At 41.4% G+C, this 24,526-nt stretch overlaps 1 protein-coding gene across 1 annotated transcript; it reads right to left on the minus strand.

Annotated features, from left to right (window-relative positions):
- Positions 1-6,001: 6,001 nt before the first annotated feature.
- On the minus strand, positions 6,002-24,363 carry LOC139474157 (serine-rich adhesin for platelets-like). Its single transcript, XM_071257044.1, has 5 exons — positions 24,289-24,363; positions 20,483-21,656; positions 17,487-17,731; positions 15,116-15,259; positions 6,002-11,915 (listed from the first exon to the last, which is right to left on the minus strand). Exons 2-5 carry the CDS (start codon positions 21,615-21,617, stop codon positions 11,472-11,474), a joined length of 1,968 nt encoding a protein of 655 aa, XP_071113145.1. The 5' UTR covers positions 21,618-21,656; positions 24,289-24,363; the 3' UTR covers positions 6,002-11,471.
- Between the last annotated feature and the right edge of the window lie 163 nt (positions 24,364-24,526).

A 24,526-nucleotide genomic window follows, 5' to 3' on the forward strand; every position in this document is an offset into this window, starting at 1 on the left:
TGAAGACAAAAGGAGCTATGGATGCGAATGGATCCAGAGTATTTATCAAAATATAATGAAGGTATGATATATTGGACAATTATTAAACCACTATTTACAAACACTATATATTTTGAAAAAGTTTGAAATGGGGGTTAACATTATCTGAAATTTCGTTTTTGTCTATAAGAATGAAGTTGTATAAGGAAGAAGCATTTTCACAACCATGTCTTCATCCTTGTCACATGTTGTTAGAATTTAAATACATGCGATGTATTGCCTTGCTTTCTGTACATCTGAATCGTATAGTAAAAACGCCTCAGATCTTGTCTTCCTGAGGTCAATCTGACTTTCAGGGTTACTTTTATCTGTTTTTTGCTGGTGTACAATATCATTAAAATCATATCTTTGTTCTCGCAATATCACAATATCAATATCATTAAAATCATATCTTTGTTCTCGCATTATCACAATATCAATATCATTAAAATCATATCTTTGTTCTCGCTAACGTTAAACAAAGATCTGAGGACAGCCCTTTACGGGTCACGTCAGAACGATCTTTCGCGAACTTTGTCCGACCACTGAAATTACAAACAGGAAGTCGACATTAGCCAGAGACCATATACCGATATAGCCTATCAGAAAGAAGCTTTCTCGAGGTTGACGGAACTGCTTTCAGACTGGCGACGTCCATTCCAGACTACACTTTCAAAAATATCGATTCAAAGTTGAAGACTGAGCTAAAGAAAATTCTAAATGTTTAACAAATGGCCGATATGGTGTGGCAGTACTTCCCACGGGCTATGGAACGTCGCTTCCGTTTCAAATATTTATCCTATCGAAGCGAGAGATAGACGATGATTTTGACGCAATAAGTCGTACATAACTGTCGTTCGGAATGCCCCGTGTTAACCTTTTCGACGTTGCATGATTAGAAAACATTCCGACTGTCAGCTTCCTGATCTGGTAACAGAGGCTCTGATTAGTCGGATGAAACGTCGTACTGACGTGACGTGACGTGACGTGACGTGACGTGACGTGACGTGACGTGATGTGAATAAGATCTGATATTTATAACATTAAGCGAAGTCTAAATTTCTCTCCAAGTGAGGTGAGGTGAGGTGAAATTGGGTTTAACGTCGCGTCCAAGATTATTGCACTTATATAGCGACGTGCATGCACGTGTGTGTGTGTGTGTGGCTGCTTGTACTAGTCCGGACTGATGCCGATTTATAGTGCTAGCACACTGAGATACCATGCCGCAGTTGAACATGAATACCCCACTCAGACACAGTATACTGACTCCGAGCTGACCAGTCCTTGCTTTAACCCCTTAATGCCGAGCGCCAGACAGGGTAACAACAAGTACAATCTTTTAACGTCTTTTGGTATGACGCGGTCGGGGATCGAACCCCGGACCTTCCGCTCTCCGGGCGGATGCTCTGCCGCTAGACCAGGGAGGCGATCTCTCTCCAAGTTAGTGAGTGAGTTGGGTTTAACGCCGCTTTTAACAGTATTCCAGTTATATTGCCGCGTGTCAGCTTAATGCTGGAGGAAAGCCCGAAGTGATGCAGGTCTCAGACGTTTACCACTTCGGTGAAACCCACGAGCACGGGTATGGTGCTGACAAACCTAGAAACATAATCGGGGCGAACCGTGATTCGAACCCACAATCATAGGATCGATGATCATGATGTCAATCACTGGATTGTCTAGTACAGACTCTATTATTTACAGACCGCCGTCATATAGCTGGAATATTACTGGGTGCGGCGTTAAAAAAACCCCAAAGGACAAGGAGTGTCACCAACGTGGCCGATGGCGGGTAAGAATAGGTAAAAAGTACCTCGTAAAAGGCGACTAAATGGATCATTTGGTCAGGCTCAGTGACTTAGTTCATTGTGTGTCATCATATCCCAATTGCGTGGATCGATTCTCATGTCAATCAATGGACTGTTTGGTCCAGACTGGATTATCTAAACCACCGTCATAGAGCTGTATTGTTGCTGAATGCGGCGTTAAAAAGTGAGCGAGTTGGGTTAACGCTGCTTTTAACAGTATTCCAGTTTTATCACGGCGTGTCAGCTTAATGTGGGAGGAAAGCCCCAAGTGATGCAGGTCTCAGACGTTTACCACTCGCTGAAACCCACGAGCACGGGTATGGTACTGACAAACCTAGAAACATAATGGGGGCGAACCGGGATACGATCATAGCTTTCTGGCGTGCCCAAGGGACGCAACTCTGCAGTGATTTGCGACGAACGGGCCACCTGTGGCCCCCAATTCCCAATGGGAATGGTAATGTTGACTGGGTAATCATTAGCCACTATTAATACAGTTCCAGTAACATGTCTGGTCCATGCTGGACAATTTACAGGCTTCATGGTACAGATGGAATAATACCCTCAATACCCTTCAGAATCCTCTGCTTCCTCCCAAACATCACCCACGCACGGTGCTAACTGTTTAACTGCTTTTATCAATTTCACAACACTGACCCCATTATCTGTTCAAACACTATAAACCGATTGTCTCTCGTCAAACGTTTAAATGCTTGATGAGATACATCAATACCACGCACATTAACTTCTCTATACCATGAGCTGTGTGTATTGTAATGGTAGGGAGACAAAAAATGGACCTTTAGAGTGAGTTGGGTTTAATGCCGCTTTTAACAGTATTCCAGTTATATCACGGCGTGTCGGCTTAATGTGGGAGGAAAGCCTGAAGTGATGCAGGTCTCGGACGTTTACCACTTCGGTGAAACCCACGAGCACGGGTATGGTGCTGACAAACCTAGGAACAGATCCGGGGCGAACCGGGATTCGAACCCACAATCATAGGGTTCTTGCGTGCCCAAGGGACGCAACTCTGCACAGCGAATCGCGGGGCCTTAGACGACTGGGTCATCTGTGCCCCCCCGGACGTTTAGAGCAATAGAAATATCGGGTGGTCAGGCTCGCTGACTCGGTTGATGCATGTCATCTATCCCAATGTCATCGATCATTATGCTCATGATATCAATCACTGGATTATCTTGTCCAGACTCGATTATTTACAGACCGCCGTCATATTGCTGAAATATTGCTGAGTGCTGTGTTAAACAACAATCAAACAAACAGATGCCGCTTAATTATGTGCCTGGGTTTCCCAGCACTATACAGTGCTCGCGGGTTTCAGCAAGGTGGTCAACATCAGAGACCTACGTTAAGCAACCTGCACTGAAGATGTTTCATGAAGATGGACGATATTAGGTCAATAATTCTGTGCAACTAAACTTGTTAGAAGAAAATTCTCAAGGGTTCAAATTACAGAAATTGTTTAAGTGAGGCGAAATTACCCATTTTCACGATAGTACGTACATTGTGGTGGGCTTATAATATACCAGATCATATAGTGACTGTTTTATAAAGAATCATTTAGCTTCTTAAACTTATTTGCAACAAAGATGACGACCGCGGCTATGTATTTTGGTTATTCTTTACATGGGCCATATGGAAAATGAGTCACATAATATGAATATCTGTAACAACCATTGGGCGAAAGAAAGAAGTCTAACTGGTCCCAAGTGGATCTTGTGGGATTAAATGATTGCCCGCCGCTCGTTACCCATGCAAAAATGCATACCATCAGAAAAGGTGAGGTGGGGTGAAATAGGGTTTAACGTCGCGTCCAAGACTATTGCACTTATATAGCGACGTGCATGCGTGTGTGTGTGTGCGCGCGCGCGCGTGCGTGCGTGCGTGCGTGCGTGCGTGCGCGTGGCTGCTCGTACTAGTCCGGACTGATGTCTATTTATAGTGCTAGCCTACTGAGATACCATGCCGCAGTTTAACATGAATACCACACTCAGACACAGTATACTGACTCCCAGCCGACCAGTCCTTGTTTTAGCCCCTTAATGCCGAGCGCCAAACAGGGTAACAACAAGTACAATCTTTTAACGTCTTTTGGTATGACGCGGCCGGGGATCGAACACCGGACCTTCCGCTCTCCGGGCGGACGCTCAGTCAGATAAGGAGTATCAAACAAATCAGTTGATATGTCGACACAGATTCTGCCACATACTGAGATGGCGCTACTCTATGGAACGAGCTTCCAGTGGATGTTAGGAGATCTAAGGGTGTCAGCAGCTTCCGGTCAACACTCAAGACCATCCTCTTCAGAAGAGCATATGACTGAGGCCCTTGAGCAGGGATATCTGAATAAGGTGTGCTTTAAAAATCTATTATTCATGATAATTTGTTATAACGCCTGTGAACATTCAAACCCGCGATATTCGCATACACATGACCACGCCATCCCAAGAGGTATAGAATCACGCAGATGTGCAGTCACCCACTTCCTCCCTATAGTGAGTGAGTGAGTGAGTTGGGTTTAACGCCGCTTTTAACAGTATTCCAGTTATATCGCGGCGTGTCAGCTTAATGTGGGAGGAAAGCCCGAAGTGATGCAGGTCTCAGACGTTTACCACTTCGGTGAAACCCACGAGCACGGGTATGGTGCTGACAAACCTAGAAACATAATCGGGGCGAACCGGGATTCGAACCCACAATCATAGGTTTCTGGCGTGCCCAAGGGACGCAACTCTGCACAGCGAATCGCGGCGCCTTAGACAATTGGGCCACCCGTGCCCCCTCCTCCCTATAAATAGCATCCAGCATAACGCTTAAATGTCCGTCACGTACCACTCCATTGCCTTCATTCGTGCCAGGAACAACACTGTATTGCCAGTTCAAACAGTACGGACTCTTAACGTTACACTATCTTCATCAATACAGTCATTATATCGCGCTAATGCTCGGGATGAAGTGTGAACTAATGAACGCAACAACCATAGCGATCTCACTAATCTACATTACACGTTATGAGATTTATGAAGGACGTATATCTCTTTATGTTATTGATTTACAATCCCAATGACCAGGATATCAATATGAGAGGTCAAATGTTCGCATGAAGGCTGAAATGGCATATTTTAACATCGATACCTCATGCAAAGAAAAAAATCGACGTTTTTACACGACCCAGGAACAGCAGTTTCCCAAAAAGGACTCTGCACGTATTTACTGATGAGTCATTAACTATGTCACATGCCTGTAGAGAAATGACATCAGAAGGTGAGTGAGTGAGTTGGGTTTAACACCGCTTTAACAGTATTCCAGTTATATCACGGCGTGTCAGCTTCATATGTGAGGAAAGCCTGAAGTGATGCAGGTCTCTGACGTTTACCACTTCGGTGAAACCCACGAGCACGGGTATGGTGCTGACAAACCTAGAAACATAATCGGGGCGAACTGGGATTCGAACCCACAATCATAGGTTTCAGGCATGCCCAAGAGACGCAACTCCGCATAGCGAATCGAGGCGCGTCAGACGACTGGGCCACCCGTGCCCCGACATCAGAAGGGTTTATTGTCCAGTAAGCAGGGTTTTCTAAACGTTAATATCGCAGACACTGTTCTTCAACATCGACTCAAACCTTTAACACTACACGCAGCTATATGACGGCGGCTTGTAAATAATAGTCTGAAGTCCCCGACAGCCCCCAACCCCCTCCTTCACAAAGTGGCCACAGAGCTGAGACGGAACGGGACCATGGGCTGGTAGTATTATGTATAATAGTCCATATGATCAAAATTCATCACATTTACACTGATGACCAATCTTATCCTATCTTAGGACGTCTTGATATATGTAATGATATTTGATAACTGCTGCAGTAAGCTGTAATCCCTCATACTTAAAATATACTAACACTTTATAACACAAACACACCTGCTTTCTGGCTCAAATAAAAAAAATATATACATACGGGTGTAGCTTTTTTTGTAAAACACATTAAGGGAGGGTCATTCTATTCAGTACATTTAAGCATCAACAATCTCTTACCCAACCCATTTATATTAATATAATAATGATAATATAAAAGTACATTTTGACATCGTATTTTTCAAGAAAATTTCAACACCCTCCAACAATAAACATCAAGACAAGAACATAGTAATTAATTGCGTTTTATTCAATAAATATAGAAAAAAAACCATAACAAATGGTGACTGATATGTCCATATGGAAATGTTTGAGCGCAATGGACCTTGCTGGTCAGAACATACCAGCAACTAACCACTTTTCAAGGTAAAGCAGTCAGTACCCGCAACAATGAAGCTGAAAAATCAAAACAAATAAAACTAAAATCATCTTTCATATTTTCTGCCCTCCTGACATTGATTTTCATGCCGCCATTTAAATGAGCATGAAACCATTTTCTATTGCAAACCACGCGATTATTTGAAAATCTTAACTCTCAGAAGGAACAAACAACATGGAACACTCTGCATATTGTCTTAAACATAAAAAAAATTATGCATGTCACAAATATTACATACATGTATATCACTGCAAAGACAGAATGTTGAACTGGTTTAACAGAAGAGCTTACTTCAGATGGAAGCGTATCACAGATGTCAGTTTTAGTTATGAGTATCCATGATTGTGGTCATCTTCCCGAGGCAAGAGAGTTAACTGACTTTACAAGTCTAGTTTCCACCCTTGCCGAAATAGGCTGAAATTCCTGGGTTCGATCGTAGCGCCACCAGTGGCTATTACGTGTTATGTCCTTTCTATGCCTCTCCTATTGACCAATCAGATTCAACCTCTCGTATCACTTGCATTTGCTTCAAACAAATCGGTGGCGCCCAGTCAAGACGTGCTGATCGATAATCAAGATCTATATTGTGATAAAACGAGTCTTACATCGAGAAGTGCATCAAATCACGTGAGCACCTTGATTAAAAACATGAAAAGATTTAGAAAATATCTGTTGACAACGAGTTAGCGGTGCACATGCTTTGCAAATCCTGCAGTCGACCGAAATCTGCATGACACTTTACGAACCGGATTTCGATTTCGGTGCGCGATTTTGATTGGACTACGCATAGACTCGTTAGTCCAGCCAAAATGTAACTCCATAATACCAGCCTAGTTCGGCGAGGGTGGAAACTGGACTTTTATAGTCAGTTAACTCACTTGCCTCGGGAAGATGGATGGTGGTATGGCAAATGTTTCTATTGTCCGTTAGAACACATGCAAAGTTCAAGGTCACACCAGTGTCACACGAGGTCAAGGTGCATCATAGTTGTCAGTCAATGAGTATCTGCCTTTTTGCTGATGTTTCTATTCCCCTTAAAAGAAACATATGCAAAGTTCAAGGAGAGATCAGTGTCACACAAGGGCAAGGTCAAGGTGTACAGCAGACGTCAGTTATAATGTGTAACTGTGACGGCCTTACTGCTTGTTTTTATTACTCTTGAGAACTACACAGGCACAGTTCAAGGTGACATCAGTGTCACACAAGGTCAAGGTCTGAAATATGAAAGACAATACAAGTATTTATTGCACACACATACTTCTCTCTGCATGTCTTGGTACAAGCGAGATAACACTCAAGGGCGAGTGTGCTGGTTGACGGCACCTGTTGGTTACTAATTGAACACACTGAATTCAAATATATATATAAACGATTGATTTCTGGCAGCTGAACAACATAAGATGGTCTGTATGAGCTTCTAACAGCTTGAACAACTACCCAATACATCAATATTTTGAAGTAGTGGAAAAAGCGAGTGCCATGGTCACCATAGAAGTAATCCAATTCTCTAAAAATCACAGCTTGATTAAGTTCGACTTGACACAAGGGTTAGTCACAAGGTGTTTGATTTATGTGTATGACCTGACATTGTACTCAAAACGCAAGTCATTTGACCACCACCTGAATGTGTGAGGTAGCCTGTGATTTTAAAGCAAACATGTTCAAAGTCAATGTAGCATCTGTTTAAATAGGGACTTAAGTACGCCTGCATTTGCGATATAGTATCTATAGTTATGGAACATTTTGTTGTGTGTAGCAGATATTTGGCCAGTAAAATGAGTTGAAAATAGAATCAAGACTTTCCCAGTTTTATGTATTATGCTGAAGTTTTGTCTTGAAACCATGGCAACATGTACCAAAGTAGCTGTGCCCCTCGATTAATGATTAACAGTTATCCGCGTAATGGGTTTTCGTAGGTTTAAGAAACATTCAAAGTTTTTTTCTCTTATCACAAGAACTTTGAAACATCTTAACCAAGGTCATAAAAAAGATGATTTTATTATAAAACAGAGTACTTACAATGTCTGTGTGACGCCACACTCCTTGCTAAAGCGCGAGTAATCTGGATAAACATGTCCGTCCACAAACATTATGATGTACGAAAACCTCATCTTCCCGAGGCAAGCATGTCTACCCTTGCCACGTCAAGGGTACATTTCTACGCTCAACTCTGGCACCTCCTTGCGGAGATCAGTAGTTGTGCCCCTTGTTATGAAAACGCGACATCCAATCAGATCACTGTTCTTATCTAGCACAGCTTCCCCAAGATGGCGACTACCATAGTAGCCGACGACATGGTTGCAATAACGAAAACATTCACGATTTCATCCCGGACACAAAGGCAATCTTTGGGGGTTTTAAAAGATGAAAAAAACATAATCGTGTCTACAAAGACAGGCAGCGGTAAAAGGTGTACCAGTCGTGGATCTTGATTTTGTGAAACCTTCTCTGATTGGACTATCGATATGTGCGATAGTCCAATCATATGTAGCACAGGAAAGTGGGCTTAATGTGGCAAGAGTGGAAACAAAACTTTGATCAAAAGGCTAGTGGACGCTCTTACCTCGGGAAGATGGAAATTCTATGATCCGACGATATGAACATGACATGACAGGGAAATGTTTCATCATCTCATGGGTGAACTTATGATTGATCATCATTCTGGCAACAATAATATATCACAAGTAACAAAATATAATGTCACTCTTGCCCATACGAAATATAAAAAAAACAACGTTCGACAACAAGCAGTCATACAAAGTTCACATCCGAACCAAGCAAACATCCATCTGGAATAAGGAAGCCAGAGTGTACTGTTGAACACAACAGCTGTCATGGTATTAAGCATTCCGGTTAGAGGGTTCATAGTTATCTCGTCACTGCTAGTCCAGTCAGATTTGGGATATCATTTTTTTCATAACAAATACGAAACAAAACAAAACATGATTGTTTAAGCACCAACTGGATAATATCAGAAACTTGCCCACAAGTCTGAAGTGTAATGACCTCACGACATTGCAGTTGCAGTTGATTCACTGGTTATTTTGAACATACAATATATACAAATAAAACTGACGTAACTAAAGGTCATTATGCAAAATTGTAGAGAATTTGAAATCAATTACATAGCTTAAGTCAGAGAACTCACTCAAATTTGTTGATACCGAAAATCCAAAGAATCTCATGATTTCTCCATTACAAAATCTGCCTTATGTTATAGTACATTCTTGATAGAGGTATTGCCACATTTATTTCAATCATGAAGCAAGAATTATCACATCAGATCAGGAATTTGGAGCATGATTATTAATACAAAGTAATCTCATACCATAAACATAACTATAAAAGAATTGCTACTAAGGCAATGATTTTTAAAAATATTGTGCGGCAGCGATTGTTGTTTTCTCTGCTTGTTCAAACAAGTATATAACCAAAAAAACAGTTGTGTACCATCAACGGTGGAAAGGGCCTCCCTACGGAAACAAACATACAAACTCCTATTGCCTCCCTGACACAGATGTACATTAAAGCAGTGCCCATGTAAAGGGAAGTAACTCTGTGCTATATTGGAACACATTGTTTTTAAGTACATGTATTAGGATTTTTTATACTTTTTTTAAAATGGAAATAAAAAAGAAACATGCAGTTGGCTTAATGCTGATGCGTGCAGTGCCTGAGAGCCATGACTATTATTTTCTTTAGCCTAGCAAAAAAACAAAAAAACTGTGTCAACTTAGGCAGCTTGCAAGTGTGTTTACATCAAAAGGATTGAGACTGACTTGTTAAGAAGCAGGCTCCACCCCACTGCGTGCCACCTTCATGAACCTTCCTGACCACAGAGATATCCCTGCTAGGAGCTTTACAGTGTCCGCTACATAAGACAGGATGTCTGATTGGTCCTACCACTGGCTTACATTAAGCTAATACATGTATTGGCAAATCTAAAGGTGGGGTATGATGATACTTGTTCAACCAAATCTCCAAGCTTGAAGATCCAATCCATATGGTCACCTCATACAACTAGCACAGGTTGCTGGGGGCCTATTCTAACTTGGACTGCCCACAAGATATAAAATTTTATGTAAGACCCCAATATGTTAATTTATCACTTTGACTTCAAGACAAATGATATTACATAGGTTTGATGTGTTAATGTCGTGAAATAATGCATCCATTATTCAAAATATAGCTATTTACACTTATAAAGCAATGTGCTTTTGCCTCTTGTATGTTACTTGATGGCTTGTGAATGTTCTCTCTCTATATATAGCATTGTAATGTAGAATGGGCCTGTGACCGAACCTACTATAAGATTGATGTGAAGACAAATGACGTGGATGAAACAAAAAGCACTGAAATTAAGTATTATCATAATATAGAGGAATCTGTCAAAACAGAACTCTTACTAACCTTGATCTTTGTCAATACCAGACCAAATTTACAGTCCAGATTTTACAATGAGAATTCATCATCAAGTACGTAATGGATTAGATATCATACTTGATAACATTCATGTGACAAGGGAGGTAACTCCTGCACACGTGATGTTATATCTTTAGAGGAATAAAAAACATGAAGCAAAACCAGCCTGGACTTACTATTGATCACAGAACCTGTACCCATATGCATGACAGGCTAACATATGAACCACTGGGCCAATATCCTTCAGCAAAGGCCACATACAATGAATGACAGTAGTCCAAATGTTCAAAAGCTACTGGGAACGTTCATGCACAAATGAGTGAGTGATCGAGTGGTTTGTTTTTACACCACCATGAACAATATTTCAGTTATATCACGCCTTGTGAGAAAAGACTGACGAGCACCTTGGTGAAATCTACAAGCACAAGTATCGTACCATCTAAACTGGAAATAGGGCGAACCAGGATTTGCAACTACGATCATCGATTTCTTGGAAGCTAAGGGACGCAACTCTGCACGTGGAAATGCAGCATTGAATTGGCAGTATTGAAGTCAACCGTCTTACATATGTATTAAAGTGCTTGCTCTCAAAGGTTCCTTAATTCACAGGGGGCCATGCTCCACTGTCTGGAACCCATGTCCAGTCTATGTCGAAATGGTGTAGTGAGTGAAACTGCATTTTTTCTGATAGATTAGTAAACATCATAACATTTGATTCCACAGAAAAACAATATTGTTTTTTAATGATTTGAACCTGCCAGGATTCTCTGTTGACCCAACTGCTAGTCACCACATACGTTTAACTAACACTCAATCTGCGATGACCTGATACTCTTGGAGTAACGAAATGGAGATGTGTGGCAGTGGCTGGTGATTAGATCACTCTAAAACAAGAATTTATAAACTGCACAATTCCTCATCTCTTGATATAAGCAAAGGCAAGTCCAAGTCCGATAGACACTAAAGCCAGTGTGGCCGACACTTTTTTCACGTAATTCGTACTGCTACTCCCTGAGAACATGGATGGCCACCAGGTTGTCTGGTCAGAGTTACTTCCCCTGGGACTGTCGGCAGACGTCTGGGAAGAGCTGGTGACAGTCTGGAAATTGTCTGAGTCTGCTGGTGCATCAGATGGAAAGTCCATATAATCTGTTCCATTTGTTAAATGTTGAGGAGGACTTGGTGATGTGTCCTGAGTGTGTGTGCTGTCGTCTCCCTGGGCTGGTGCAGCTGTTGCTGTGGAAGTTGCTGCAGGTGCAGTGACAGATACACCACCCTGGGCGAGGGGGTCGGCAGGATGGCTGTTGGGTTCTGGCGATGTCACACATGAGCTGCTTGATTCTGTTGACACCAGTCCACTCTGAAACAAACAAAATATGGGGTCATGACTTTCAGGGTTGATAACACGGAGTGTCCCTGTAGCTTGACACCGCACTCAGCAATATTTCTGATGTATGAAGGCAGACTGGACCAGATAATCCAGTGATTAATATTGAGAGCAACATTCCTTATGACCAGTATAGGTTTCCGTGGTCCAATTCTAACCCCGAATCCCAAAAGGGTGTCCTTGATTGAGTGAGGAACTAAAGCCTTGTTTGCATGCACTACTTTTTTAAAGAAAAAAACAATATTGTTTTAATAATTTGAAATATGCCTGGATTGTCCATTGATCCAACTGTTAGTCACCCCTTATGATTAACACTCAATCCACAATGGCTTGATACAAAAAGCTTGGGTTGCTGAGGATCTATTCTACCCTGGATCTTCACAGGTCTGACGAGGGAGTAGAGAAGTAACAAACGGTAGGCACTGCAATGAGACTATGGTTCGTTACCGAGTACGCACCACAGCCCTAACCCAGTAAATAACCCCATCAACTCACCCTGGCAAGCAATACCTATCACCTCCTTCGAGTATTGGTTTGTTGTGGCGCCAACACAAGATGTCTGAACTTGTGCATACCACTGACGTCCTCAACCGAGATGTCCCAGACAACTAGTTGGCGAAGGTAAGGTCAGTAGCAATGGACAAAACCTGATACCTGACAGAAGGTGGGCAGAGCCAATGTCGAAGTCAACTGCCTAAACTTGGCTTAAACCAAGAGTTGTAATCTCGATGTGGCAGTAGTCCAGCATCTTGATATGCCTCCACAATAAGAACTGTTTACTAGGAATCCAAAGTTACCTGGGTAAACTCTACAATAGGCGACCATGTTGTGTAGAGAAACTGATTCCTCTGTCGGTGAAAGGGAGTCGTGACCGTACTAAAACGCTGTTGCGACCTAACAAGTCACAGTGAAAACCTTCTAAATCCTCTCCCCCGAGAATAGAAGATAACGGTGCAATAGTGATATGTCAGTCCTACTGGCCAAACTGCTGAGTCGTTGCAATAGTTTCACCTTAATCCAAAAGTACCTTGCCATGTTGAAGTCTCTCAAACTTGATTGGAGACACATCGAAGGCATGTATTTTGCTGACACATGCAGCTGTAGCCAAGGCAACCAGAAAAGCTGTCTTCTGCAGCAGTTGCAGACTAGCTGATTGTAAAGGCTCACAATGCATAGTGACATGATGACGTATGTCGACACCTAAATCCCAAGCAGGAGGATGTAACTTCAGAATCTTGTCCTCATGGTAAAAGCCCTTAACAATCGCAGCAGTTCCTGGAGCCGAGCACACCTTGTGAGCCGTATAAGCTTTGAGCACTTAGGTGATAGCCGCAACATAAGGAACATTAGTTACTAGTACCTCCTGATAACTTCTGAAGCTGATGAAGACAGAAGAGGTAACCAGCGATGATCTGAGCAGAGCAGAGGCTAAGACACAGACCTAGTGGACTTGTAAAGTGCTTGAACCACAGCCTGCACTTTAAAGGATATGAAAAAGCTGAAATGAAACACACAAAGAAAGATTCTGAGTAGCAAACCGTAACCCCGGCCGCCCAGTCGGAGCGAATAGTAGGAGGAAGCTGCATGGCATGAGGGGAGCATGCACGGTGGTGGCTTCCAGGTCGGGGAATGTTTGGGCGCTGTGTGACGGGATTCGGGAACAAGTAGAACAAGCGTATAGTTGACAAAGTCATCTATATCCCCCGCCCATTTTAACACGTTATGGTCCCAAACCAGGTAACTGACCCAACATTTCTCTTAGCCGATGTCAAAATAGCTGCAATGGAAATTCTAAAATAAACGTGAAAAAAATTCTTAATATCAAATTGCACTAGTTCAGTATGCGCTTTATATATAGACATACAATGTTTGGCAAGGAAATATTTAACAGTTTATTTGTTATACTACTTAAGTAAACCAATCCTATATTAAAACTTAAATCCAACTTATTGCCATTGAAACGTGAAAAATAAAAATTTATAAAATTCTTAAATAGCAAGAGGCACCAGTCCAGTATGTGTCTGGTAAACATGCACAGTTTTTGTTCGAAAGTATTGAATGGTTTTTGAGTTATGCTCCGGAAACAAACGCTACCCTATAGAATCTAAGTCCAACTTGTTGCGATGGAGACGTAAAAAGTAAAAATTTATAAAATTCCTAAATAGCAGAAGGCACCAGTTCAGTATGTGCCTAGTAGACATGCAAAGTTTTGTAAGAAAGGATTTAACAGTTTTTGAGTTATGCTCCGGAAACGAACACCACCCTTATAGAACCTAAGTCCAACTTGTTGCCATGGAAACGTAAAAAATAAAAATTTATAAAGCTCCTAAATAGCAAAAGGCACCAGTTCAGTATGTGTCTGGTAAACATGCAAAGTTTTGTAAGAAATTATTTAACGTTTTTTTAGTTACGCTCCGGAAACAAACACCACTCTTATAGAACCTAAGTCCAACTTGTTGCCATGGAAACGTAAAAACTAAAAATTTATAAAGCTCCTAAATAGCAAAAGGCACCAGTTCAGCATGAGTCTGATAGACATGCAAAGTTTCGTAGAGACATATTTAATGGTTTCTGAATTATGCCCACAATTTCGGCACGCATGCACGCACGCACACACGCACGCAGACGGAACCCATTTCTGTAGACAGTACTCAGTAGGATTAGAAATAATTGGAATAATAAGTGAGTATTCCAGTTATATCACAGCGTATCGGGTTGATGTGGGAGGAAATCCCGAAGTGATGCAAGTATTAGACGTTTACCATTTTGGAGAAACCCACGAGCACGGACCGTATAGTGCTGACAAACCAAGAAAAATAATGAACCAGGGTCTCAAACCCACGATCATAGGTTTCTGGCACGCCCAAGGGACACAATTATGTACAGCGCTTCAAAGAATGTGTACTATAGATTTGCATAGATTATTTCAGCTAAGGTGCAATTAAAAGAGTTACAACATTAAACAAAGATGTAAAAAAAGTCATTCTGGACCATCACTCAGTAGGTCATCAACAAAAAAAGGCTGATTTGTCAGTGAATATATTGCATTTGCTGTGACGAACGATTGTCATGAAAAAAACATTGTTCAAATCTTTCGTCAAATTATTTAGGAACTGAACACAATTTTGGCATGCGAAAATCATTGGAATTAGACTTGGTTTCCCAGTACCTACCCATCCTCCTTGCTGGATGATGAAGTCTGCAGCCAGGTCGGCCAGCAGCTTGACGGAGTAGTCCACCACATTACTGATGCCCTGGCCTCCTGCCGTAGCCATCCTGAACGCCACGCCCTGACTATACAGCAGCAGCAAGGCAACCTGAACAGGCAGAACAATCTGTGTCATTCACAATCTTGCTACTGATGCCTGTATTGGTTGAGGAAGATGAGGAATTCATTTTAAGAAACTACAAGGGGATTTATCTGGACCTATTCAGGGGCTGATATTCGGCCTCAAGTCTGCAGCAAATGTTAGGAAAACCTCCCAAATTGGAAAAAAAGAAATTGCATTTTGTTTCATAAATCCTGGTCACTACTTATGAAATACACAGAGAGGAGTTGTATTGACAATAAAACACTGCAGGGAGAACAAACCATGAGGGGCGCAGCCCGCGGTCATTGTTTTTTTGTGTTTTGTTGTAAATAAACAAATCTCCCTCTCTGTGTATTTTGTTTATTCTTAAATGAGATTTTCAACATTATTCACAACCTTACAAAATTACAAAATTTCAAAATTACAAAATTTACAGGCTCTAAACATACTTAGCCATATGTAAATAAAGATGAGACCCTGAATAAAATCAGATCTCAGAAATATCGGTCAAGTCCATTTTATAAACAGGGGGGATAAGTTTGGTATTTCCTGCATATTCTCACAATTCTCACATCGATTATCTGTAACTTTTCTCCCTACTGATTGCAATATCTTGCCCACTTTTGGATGTAATCATTTGAACACTGCGTTTGTCTGCGTTACCCAGCTACATACAAGGGAAAGAACTCACTACCCTAATGTTGTCCAATTTTTCAACGACATCAATTTGTGAGCACTTGTTGGAATCTCCAGAAGTACAGTCATGATAGAACAATGTCTTATCGTGAAATCAACCATGCCTAGTTCTTGAGTGTTCTTTGCGATTTATCACGTAGCTATCTCACATTAAAGGTTATGGTTTGTTGAGGTAACACGTCTTTCACTGATTACCAAGCCAATACAGGGGCAGAGGTTGTATTAGTTAGTGTTACATTATCAATATCACAATTACTGTATCAAGTGTATTACACTGAATGTAAAAATACAATGTAAATCAATGATGAATTAAAGGAAATAAGACTTTTAAATATCCCAATTTTGAAAAGAATAATTTTTGACCAAATTGACTGCAAAAGCCACTTAGTTTTGAATCTTAGATAAACAAGTTTAAAAATGTTAAATCTTGCCAGTACATTAAAGCAATTTTTCAAGTGGAAGTAAACTTTTGCATTTCAAAACATGAGACCCGTGAAGATCCGGGGTAGAATAGGTCTTCAGCAAGCCATGCTTGCCGTAAAATGCCAAACGGGATCTGATGGTCAGGCTCGCTGACTTGGATGATACATGTCATCTTATCCCAATTGCGTGGATCGATGCTCATGATATTAATCACTGGATTGTCTGGTCTAGCCTTGATTATTTACAGACCGCCATCATATAGCTGGAATATTGCTGAGTGCGGCGTTAAACAAACAATTCAGGACTTGAGCCCTCCTTCTGTCCCCTCAGCAGTAGAAACTAACATTTTTAGTCCACTAATCCTTATAATGATAACATATAGCAAAACCCTTAAAAATGGCAAATTTCTACTAGTGCTTACGATACTGTAACTATTGGGCAGTTTGCAAGGACTATAGGACTAGTGCCTGTTTCTAATGCTGGCCCTGCCCAACACTTAATAAGGACCAGCTGCATTGTCAAGTTTCACACATCCACCACCTATAGTGCTCAACCAATAACATCCAATATTCCCCTACCTGTCGCCACCCTGGAATGTTTTCATCCATCACCTGTAGCAACCAATAACATCCAATATTCCCCTACCTGTCGCCACCCTGGAATGTTTTCATCCATCACCTGTAGCAACCAATAACATCCAATATTCCCCTACCTGTTGCCACCCTGGAATGTTTTCATCCATCACCTGTAGCAACCAATAACATCCAATATTCCCCTACCTGTCGCCACCCTGGAATGTTTTCATCCATCACCTGTAGCAACCAATAACATCCAATATTCCCCTACCTGTCGCCACCCTGGAATGTTTTCATCCATCACCTGTAGCAACCAATAACATCCAATATTCCCCTACCTGTCGCCACCCTGGAATGTTTTCATCCATCACCTGTAGCAACCAATAACATCCAATATTCCCCTACCTGTCGCCACCCTGGAATGTTTTCATCCACCACATGTAGCAACCAATAACATCCAATATTCCCCTACCTGTCGCCACCCTGGAATGTTTTCATCCACCACCTGTAGCAACCAATAACATCCAACATTCCCCTACCTGTCGCCACCCTGGAATGTTTTCATCAATGACCGATCTGGCGACTTCTCGGAATGCTTCATATGTTAGAGCAGACTGGTTGGTGAACAGTCTTGCTATTGCAAACTCCACTTTGGCTAGATGTGTTTCCTGAATCTCGTCCCCGATTCTGGCCAGGATTTGAGCGGCCTCCGTGTGCGGGGTCAGAGGGCCAGATGGGCCCATGAAAGGGGACGACATGCTGGGGACACGATGGGAGCGGAAAGCTGAAATGTATTGAAAGGAAATTATTCCCCATTTCTTATTGCATATTATTACAAGTATTTACTTCATTCGCAGATTATGATACATGTACCAACACTGTCCTGCTATCCAGAGGCTAATTCACAAGGACTAGCTAAATGCTGTTCAGCACTATTTTAGAATAGTCCAATAATTTTCATAGCCTGTGACCGATATTACTCTATCCTTCAAATGACTTGACAATTTTACAGTAGTTTCTCACACTTTTCAAATTAATTCATTCCCTCACAAAAAACAACATTATCCCAACATGTACAAGTTTTGTTTGTTTGTTGTTTAACGCCACACATATTCCAGCTATATGGCCGCGGTCTGTAAATAATCGAGTCTGGACCAGACAATCCAGTGATTGATATCAAGAGCATCGATCCACGCAATTGGGATCGATGACATGCATCAACCAAGCCAGCGAGCCTGACCACCCGATCCCGTTAGTCGCCTTTTACGACAAGCATAGTCGCCTTGCGGCAAGCATGCGTTGCTGAAGACGATATACATGCTTATCATTCATTGCAACCACCTATTTTAATCTTTCAGTCATTCGATGAAGGAGACTATTATTTAAGTTTGCATGACATTAGGCGTGGGATCTTCACGAGTCCAAACATGTACAAGAATACACTCTAATGACGTACAGATGAGGAAGCAGTAAGGATGTGACAATTTACTGCCACAAATACACCACGATTTGTTTTAATTGTTTAAGCCACATTCAGCACTATTCCAGTTACATGACAGCAGTCTGTAAATACGCTGGACCAGACAATCCAGTGACTAACATTATGACCATTGATCTACTCAACTGGGATACAATGACATGCATCAACCAAGTCAGCAACACTACCACCTGGCCTGGTCCCATTAGTCGCCTCTTACAACGAGCACGGTTACTTAAGACCAATTGTAACCCAGATCTCCACGGGTCATTACCATTTTGCTAAGATTCTTTATGTGCACGTCACCCTTGCTGTGATTTCACGAGTCATGACTTAAAATCTCAACTAAAACGTGTGAAAGAATCGGCAATGTTTCAGCCACAGAGTGACGAAGCACATACATTATCCATATTGATTAATGACCATACTGATTCCAGAATGTTGAGACAGGAGTTAAAATATCAAATCATCAGTCTTAGAACATTTTTGTCAAGAGCTGTTTTCGCAAAGGTTATTGACTTGCGACTATTATCTAAAGCCCTGTGCCCCATTCCACAAAGCTATCATAGCTGTCATTAGTCAAGTTATAAAAAGAGGACTTAATATCATCTTAGTGCAAAGATTGCTTTAAGGACCAAGGCCCCCGTTTCACAAAGCGATCTTTGCACTATGACTATCGTAAGCCTATGTTAAAGTATGGGATCATCTTAGTGCTAAGATCGCTTTGTGGAACGTTGTACAAAACCATCTTTGGTGACTGTAACTCCCATACCTTAACATAGACTTACGATAGTCATAGCACTAAGGTTGTTTTGAACAGAGCTGTGTGACCCTTGTTTACATTATGACTGTTTGTTTGTTGTTTAACACTGCACTCAGCAATATTCCAGCTATATGACTGCAGCCTGTGAGTAGACAAGACCACACATTCCAGTGATCAGTAATGTGAGCATCAATCCACACTAACAGGGTACCAGGACACGCAATCACTAACCGAGCAAAACCTGATCCATTTGTTGATCACTTATGACCAACATAGCTTGGAGGGACCTATTCTAACCTGGAATTCCCTCAGGGCTTTAGGACTGTTAAGTTATGGCAGACCTAGGGTGTGAGGTATTACCGGAATATCGGTAAATTGAGGTTCATTCTTTCCACGATACGTATCACAACATTATTTTTTTTATGCTCGATGTAGCGGGTGATTTCAAATTGGGATTTTTATCATGTGTTTAATGTTATACAGAGCTCCAGATAAGCTGCGTATCTGCGTAAAATACGCATCAAAAATGCAGAAATATGCAGTAAATTAAAATCCAAGCGTATCAAATATGCAACAAACATTACAGATACGCTACAAAAATAAAACTTGTGTGTATCATCAAGATATTGTGAAGTAACCCTGCGTTATTTGATTAGCAAATCAGCAACTTGTTTTGAAATTATAAACAAGCATTCCGTTAACCTTGCCAAACTCCACGATGACAGTTACATCATGATCATTTGCCATCACACTTTCTTGTGGAAGTATCGTGGTATTTTTGAGTCCTATAAAGCTCTCGAACCCACACGACACCAGTTTGCAGGGACTAGATGAATAGTGTTTTTAAATATTTAACTTAAATACCCACATGTGTAAAAACTAGTGGGTAACAGAAATTTGAATACCCAGATAGAATTACTGATAACCAATGATTTTAAAATGCATGGGTAAAATACCCACAACACCAAAAGTCTATCTGGAGCTCTGGTTATATACTTGCCAAATGCCTTTGCTGCCCAGGAGAGAGTATCCGGGGCCCCAAGATGGCTGCATATTTATTGACTGAGTAAACATCATGTTGTACCAGCATCTTGTTTCGTTCCATCTATGAACTTCAATTCATACCTTAATGTATCAGATTGCTTCTAAATTAAACATTTAGAATTCTACAATGTATTGTGATACGTATCAAAATAAGGCCTTGTGCATTGCAAAATATTGTGATACACATTAAACCTCTGCACTGTATGGGGGGGCCCTTGTGAGGGTGCAAAAGTTATTGATAAAAGCCTCACCATCCTCAACCTCCGACTCAAGGGAATGCATCTCTTCCTGAAGCTCCTCATGGAGTGACGCTATCACCGCTGTCACATCGGCCTGAGGTGGAGTCATGAATGAACAACGACTCAAGTCAAGAAACAACCCCGATCTGTCTGGTCGCCTTGACCTTCGCACTGGAGAGGTGCTAGCCAGAGAAGCATGCCCATTAGCTATCTCAGCTGCTTCCGACCCTCCTGCTGCCATTCCAAGCTTCCCCCCCTCCTCTTCCTCACTATCCCCCTTTTCCCCCACTGCCTCATCTAATTCAAGTTCTGATACGTCAGAGTCTGTAAAGCCATCCACAACATCACCATCGTCATCTGCTGCATGCACAACATTCTCACGTTCTTCATCATTCAAGTCGAAAGCGATATCCTCTACATCTAGTGTTAGCACATCAGCTTCTTGCGTGGCACTTTTATCTCCCAGGGCATCCGGTTCGGGTTCCGACTCACTTGGCACAGTTGACAATCTGGACACTCGCAGATGGTGCCCCGAACTCTTCAGAGACTCATTGTTCCTAGACCCTCTCAAACTACTTGATGCTGATCCTTGTGAAGTGTCGAGTTCGTCGTCTGCATCGCTGATGTAGCTGCTGCCATCTTGACTACTGTTGTCACTTAGACTCCGCTGATAAACTGGAGCGCCACCTGCTGGTGCTGATTTTGTCGTCTTACCAGAGTCTGTTGATTCCACGCTTAGCCTCTGTTGCGGTAGAGATTGCCGACTACCAAGGTGTTGATGAGATTTTTTCAGGGACCTTTTCCGTATCTGAGATATGGGTAGATCCCAGCTGTTGTACGACGGCCCGGGTTCAGGCTTGAAGTGACACTGAAGGTTCTCATCTGATGAAAACTGCCTAAATTTGTCTTCAGATAGGTGAGATTTTCTTTGCTTCCTTCTTTGTTTTGGTGGGGAAGAGGGCAGCGACTGGGTCTTCCAGTGCCTTGCGTACCAGCGGACATTTTTCTGTGAGTCATGTTGCTCCTTCCCATCTTGGGTTAAGTGATTGAGGAAGCTTAAGACAATGTACTTCGTTTCATACAAGAAACTATCAGGTGTTGGGCTGGATGACGATTTGTCTGGACTGGGCGTTTTAGTGTCACTCATGTTTTTAGGGAATCACGACTACCTACTCTTCTGTGACTTCTGAAAAAGAGAAAAACAACATTGTCAGCAATATTACAGTCTTATCCTTTCAATCTCATTAAAATCAGATCTTAGTTCTTGCCATCGCTAAACAAAATTATGAGGACATCCCATACGGGTCACGTCAAAACGACCATTCATCCAACCAATCAGAGCGTCGCTTACCAGTTCATGAAAGTGACAGTCGGAATGTGTTTTCTAATCATGCAACCACGAAATATTTAACACGGGCTATTCCGAACGACAGTTACAGGTTTTATGATTATATCCATTACAATCTAGGCCATCTATAAGCCATTCCAGAATTTTCTTCTTATCACTTTCAAATTTTTTAATCGAGAATACGTCAAAATATGTTTCGAAGCGTAGTAGACAGTTTGAAACTAGTGTCGTAAAGCTCAAGAAAGCTGCCTTCTGTTTGGCTCATTTCGATTTCTTGTCAGTCATTTCGTTGGTCGGTCAAAATTCGCGAAAAGTCGTTCTGACGTGACCCGTAATGGGATGTCCTCAGATCTTTGTTAAGCGGTAGCGAAAACTAAGATTTGATTTTAATGAGATTGTATCCTTTTGGCCTGTCAGAGGTCTTAAACTTTATTTTTCCAGGATAACCACCTGCCTCCCAGGAGTTTTTTTTGTCAGCAGCCATCTTTTCCTGATTCCAGATTAGAATAGGACCCCAGCAACCATAAGAATGTATGTGACGGGATTACTTACAGGCAGTCATCACAGAGCTGGTACAGAGCTTAATGCGTCGTGAAACAACAACAACAACACAAATTTTAATATAAACATCCACATTTATATATTACAGTCATTGAGGCGACGTTATAATCAAGTCCACACATAAAAGCATGTCCTTCATATAAAGCATAATCAAGACCAAGAGATCAAAATCAGAAAGGATAAAAACTGGTTCGATTTAAGCCTTTGAGTTAGGTTTTATGCTGCTTTGAACAGTGTTATGATGAATACATTTAAGTCATGGCATGTCACTGTCAGGATGACAGCCCCAAGTGATGGTAATGCAGGTAATAGACAATTACCACCTGGTGAAATTCACGAGCATGGGCGTGGTGCTGATAAAGGATATTAGTCATTGGCAATCACTAGGAATCTGGGTTTCGAAACCTATAATCAGCAGATCCTGGCAGGACTGAGGGAGGCAACTCTGCAAAGTGACACTCTTGCAACTGCTGTGGATGGTTTTAAACCTCATCATGTTTGTCGCATTATCATTACATTATTATCATCATGACATTCAATACCAGTAAGCATGATAAACAGTAAGTGATTGATCACACTGAAAAATTAGTGAATACTTAGTAATTACAACTCAGCTTTTAACAAACTTTCCCCATTCCTCAAACGATCTTAAGCCTAAGACTTGAATTATCAATATCTGAAGCCTATTTGGTTGGTTGGTTTGTTGCTAAACGCTGCACTCAGCAATATTCCAGCTATATGACGGCAGTCTGTAAATATTCGAGTCTGGACCAGACAATGCAGTGATTGATATCATGAGCATCAATCCACAAAATTATCCACAAAATTGTAATAGTGAGTGAGTGAGTTGGGTTTAATGCCGCTTTAAACAGTATTTCAATTATATCACAGCGTATCAGCTTAATGTGGGAGGAAAGCCCGAAGTGATGCAGGTCTCAGACATTTACCACTTCGGTGAAACCCACGAGCATGGGTATGGTGCTGACAAACCTAGATACATAATCAGGGCGAACCGGGATTTGAACCCACAATCATAGGTTTCTGACGTGCCCAAGGGACTCAACTCTGCACAATGAATTGCGGGGCCTTAGACAACTGGACCACCCTTGCCCCGACAAAATTGTAATACGATGAGCCAAATAAATGAGTCTGAACCACTGATACATTTATAGTTGCATCTTACATGTTTTGGTTGCTGGGGATGTATATATTTCTTACACAGAATCCCTGAGGGTTTTCTGTATTCATTAACAGAACAAGAGGAACTACAGAAACAAAACACAATGACATGCATAATAGCAGACATATCGTCAGATCATAGGTTTTCAGACGTCATATGTTTTCATATTGCCATGTTTATCACGATAACTCCTGCTGTAACAGGGAGTGTAGCAACACACAGACATTGTAAATACTCAGATGATGACTTGTTTTTAAGAGAAAGTTGTCTTTTATAAGTGATTGAGATGTTATACAGTTGTTAATGTGATTCGAGAGAAAACTAGGAATGTTTCTTTAGCGTCCCATAACACAGGGTTATACATTTGACATTGGTGAGCTACTGAATCTTAGATAACTATTACCACGTTACATGAAGGACAAATATTCAAGTTTCGTTCTATACAGAAACTAATTTCAACAAATAACATCATCAAAATTAATTTCAGTTACAAATTATCAAGTGTCCTTTCATCAAGTGACTGTCTGTGTCTATCTCAATGTCACAATGTCAACATCTCGTGCAGTCACGAATGAAGTCAGCATGAAATATAACCAGTAATCTACTGCATATTGTTGCCTTTCAAATTGCCAACAGCCCAGTCAATGTGTATTTATGAAGAGAAGGGTCGGTCATTTTGGAGCTAATATTATAAAAAAGATATGTCCATTCATTAATCAACAGACCTACCTAAAGTCCATTACACGACGATATGGGTGGTTCGGTAGAACGAAGCAACCGTTCCGGAAAATAAAAATGTGTTGCGTTCTACGTCATCAAAATAGCTTGAAGAGTGTTTCCCTGACAACTAGTAACACTACATATCCTTTCAACAGCTGTCAATGTAAATCTGAAGAAACCCTCGTTTTGCTCGAGTCAAACAACATCGTGGAACTGGAGTTTGGGTTAGAAAGCGTGTCTATATAGT

The sequence above is a fragment of the Haliotis cracherodii genome, unplaced genomic scaffold (assembly GCF_022045235.1).
Source record: "Haliotis cracherodii isolate W230 unplaced genomic scaffold, xgHalCrac1.p SCAF_3, whole genome shotgun sequence".
Lineage (NCBI taxonomy): Eukaryota > Metazoa > Mollusca > Gastropoda > Lepetellida > Haliotidae > Haliotis > Haliotis cracherodii.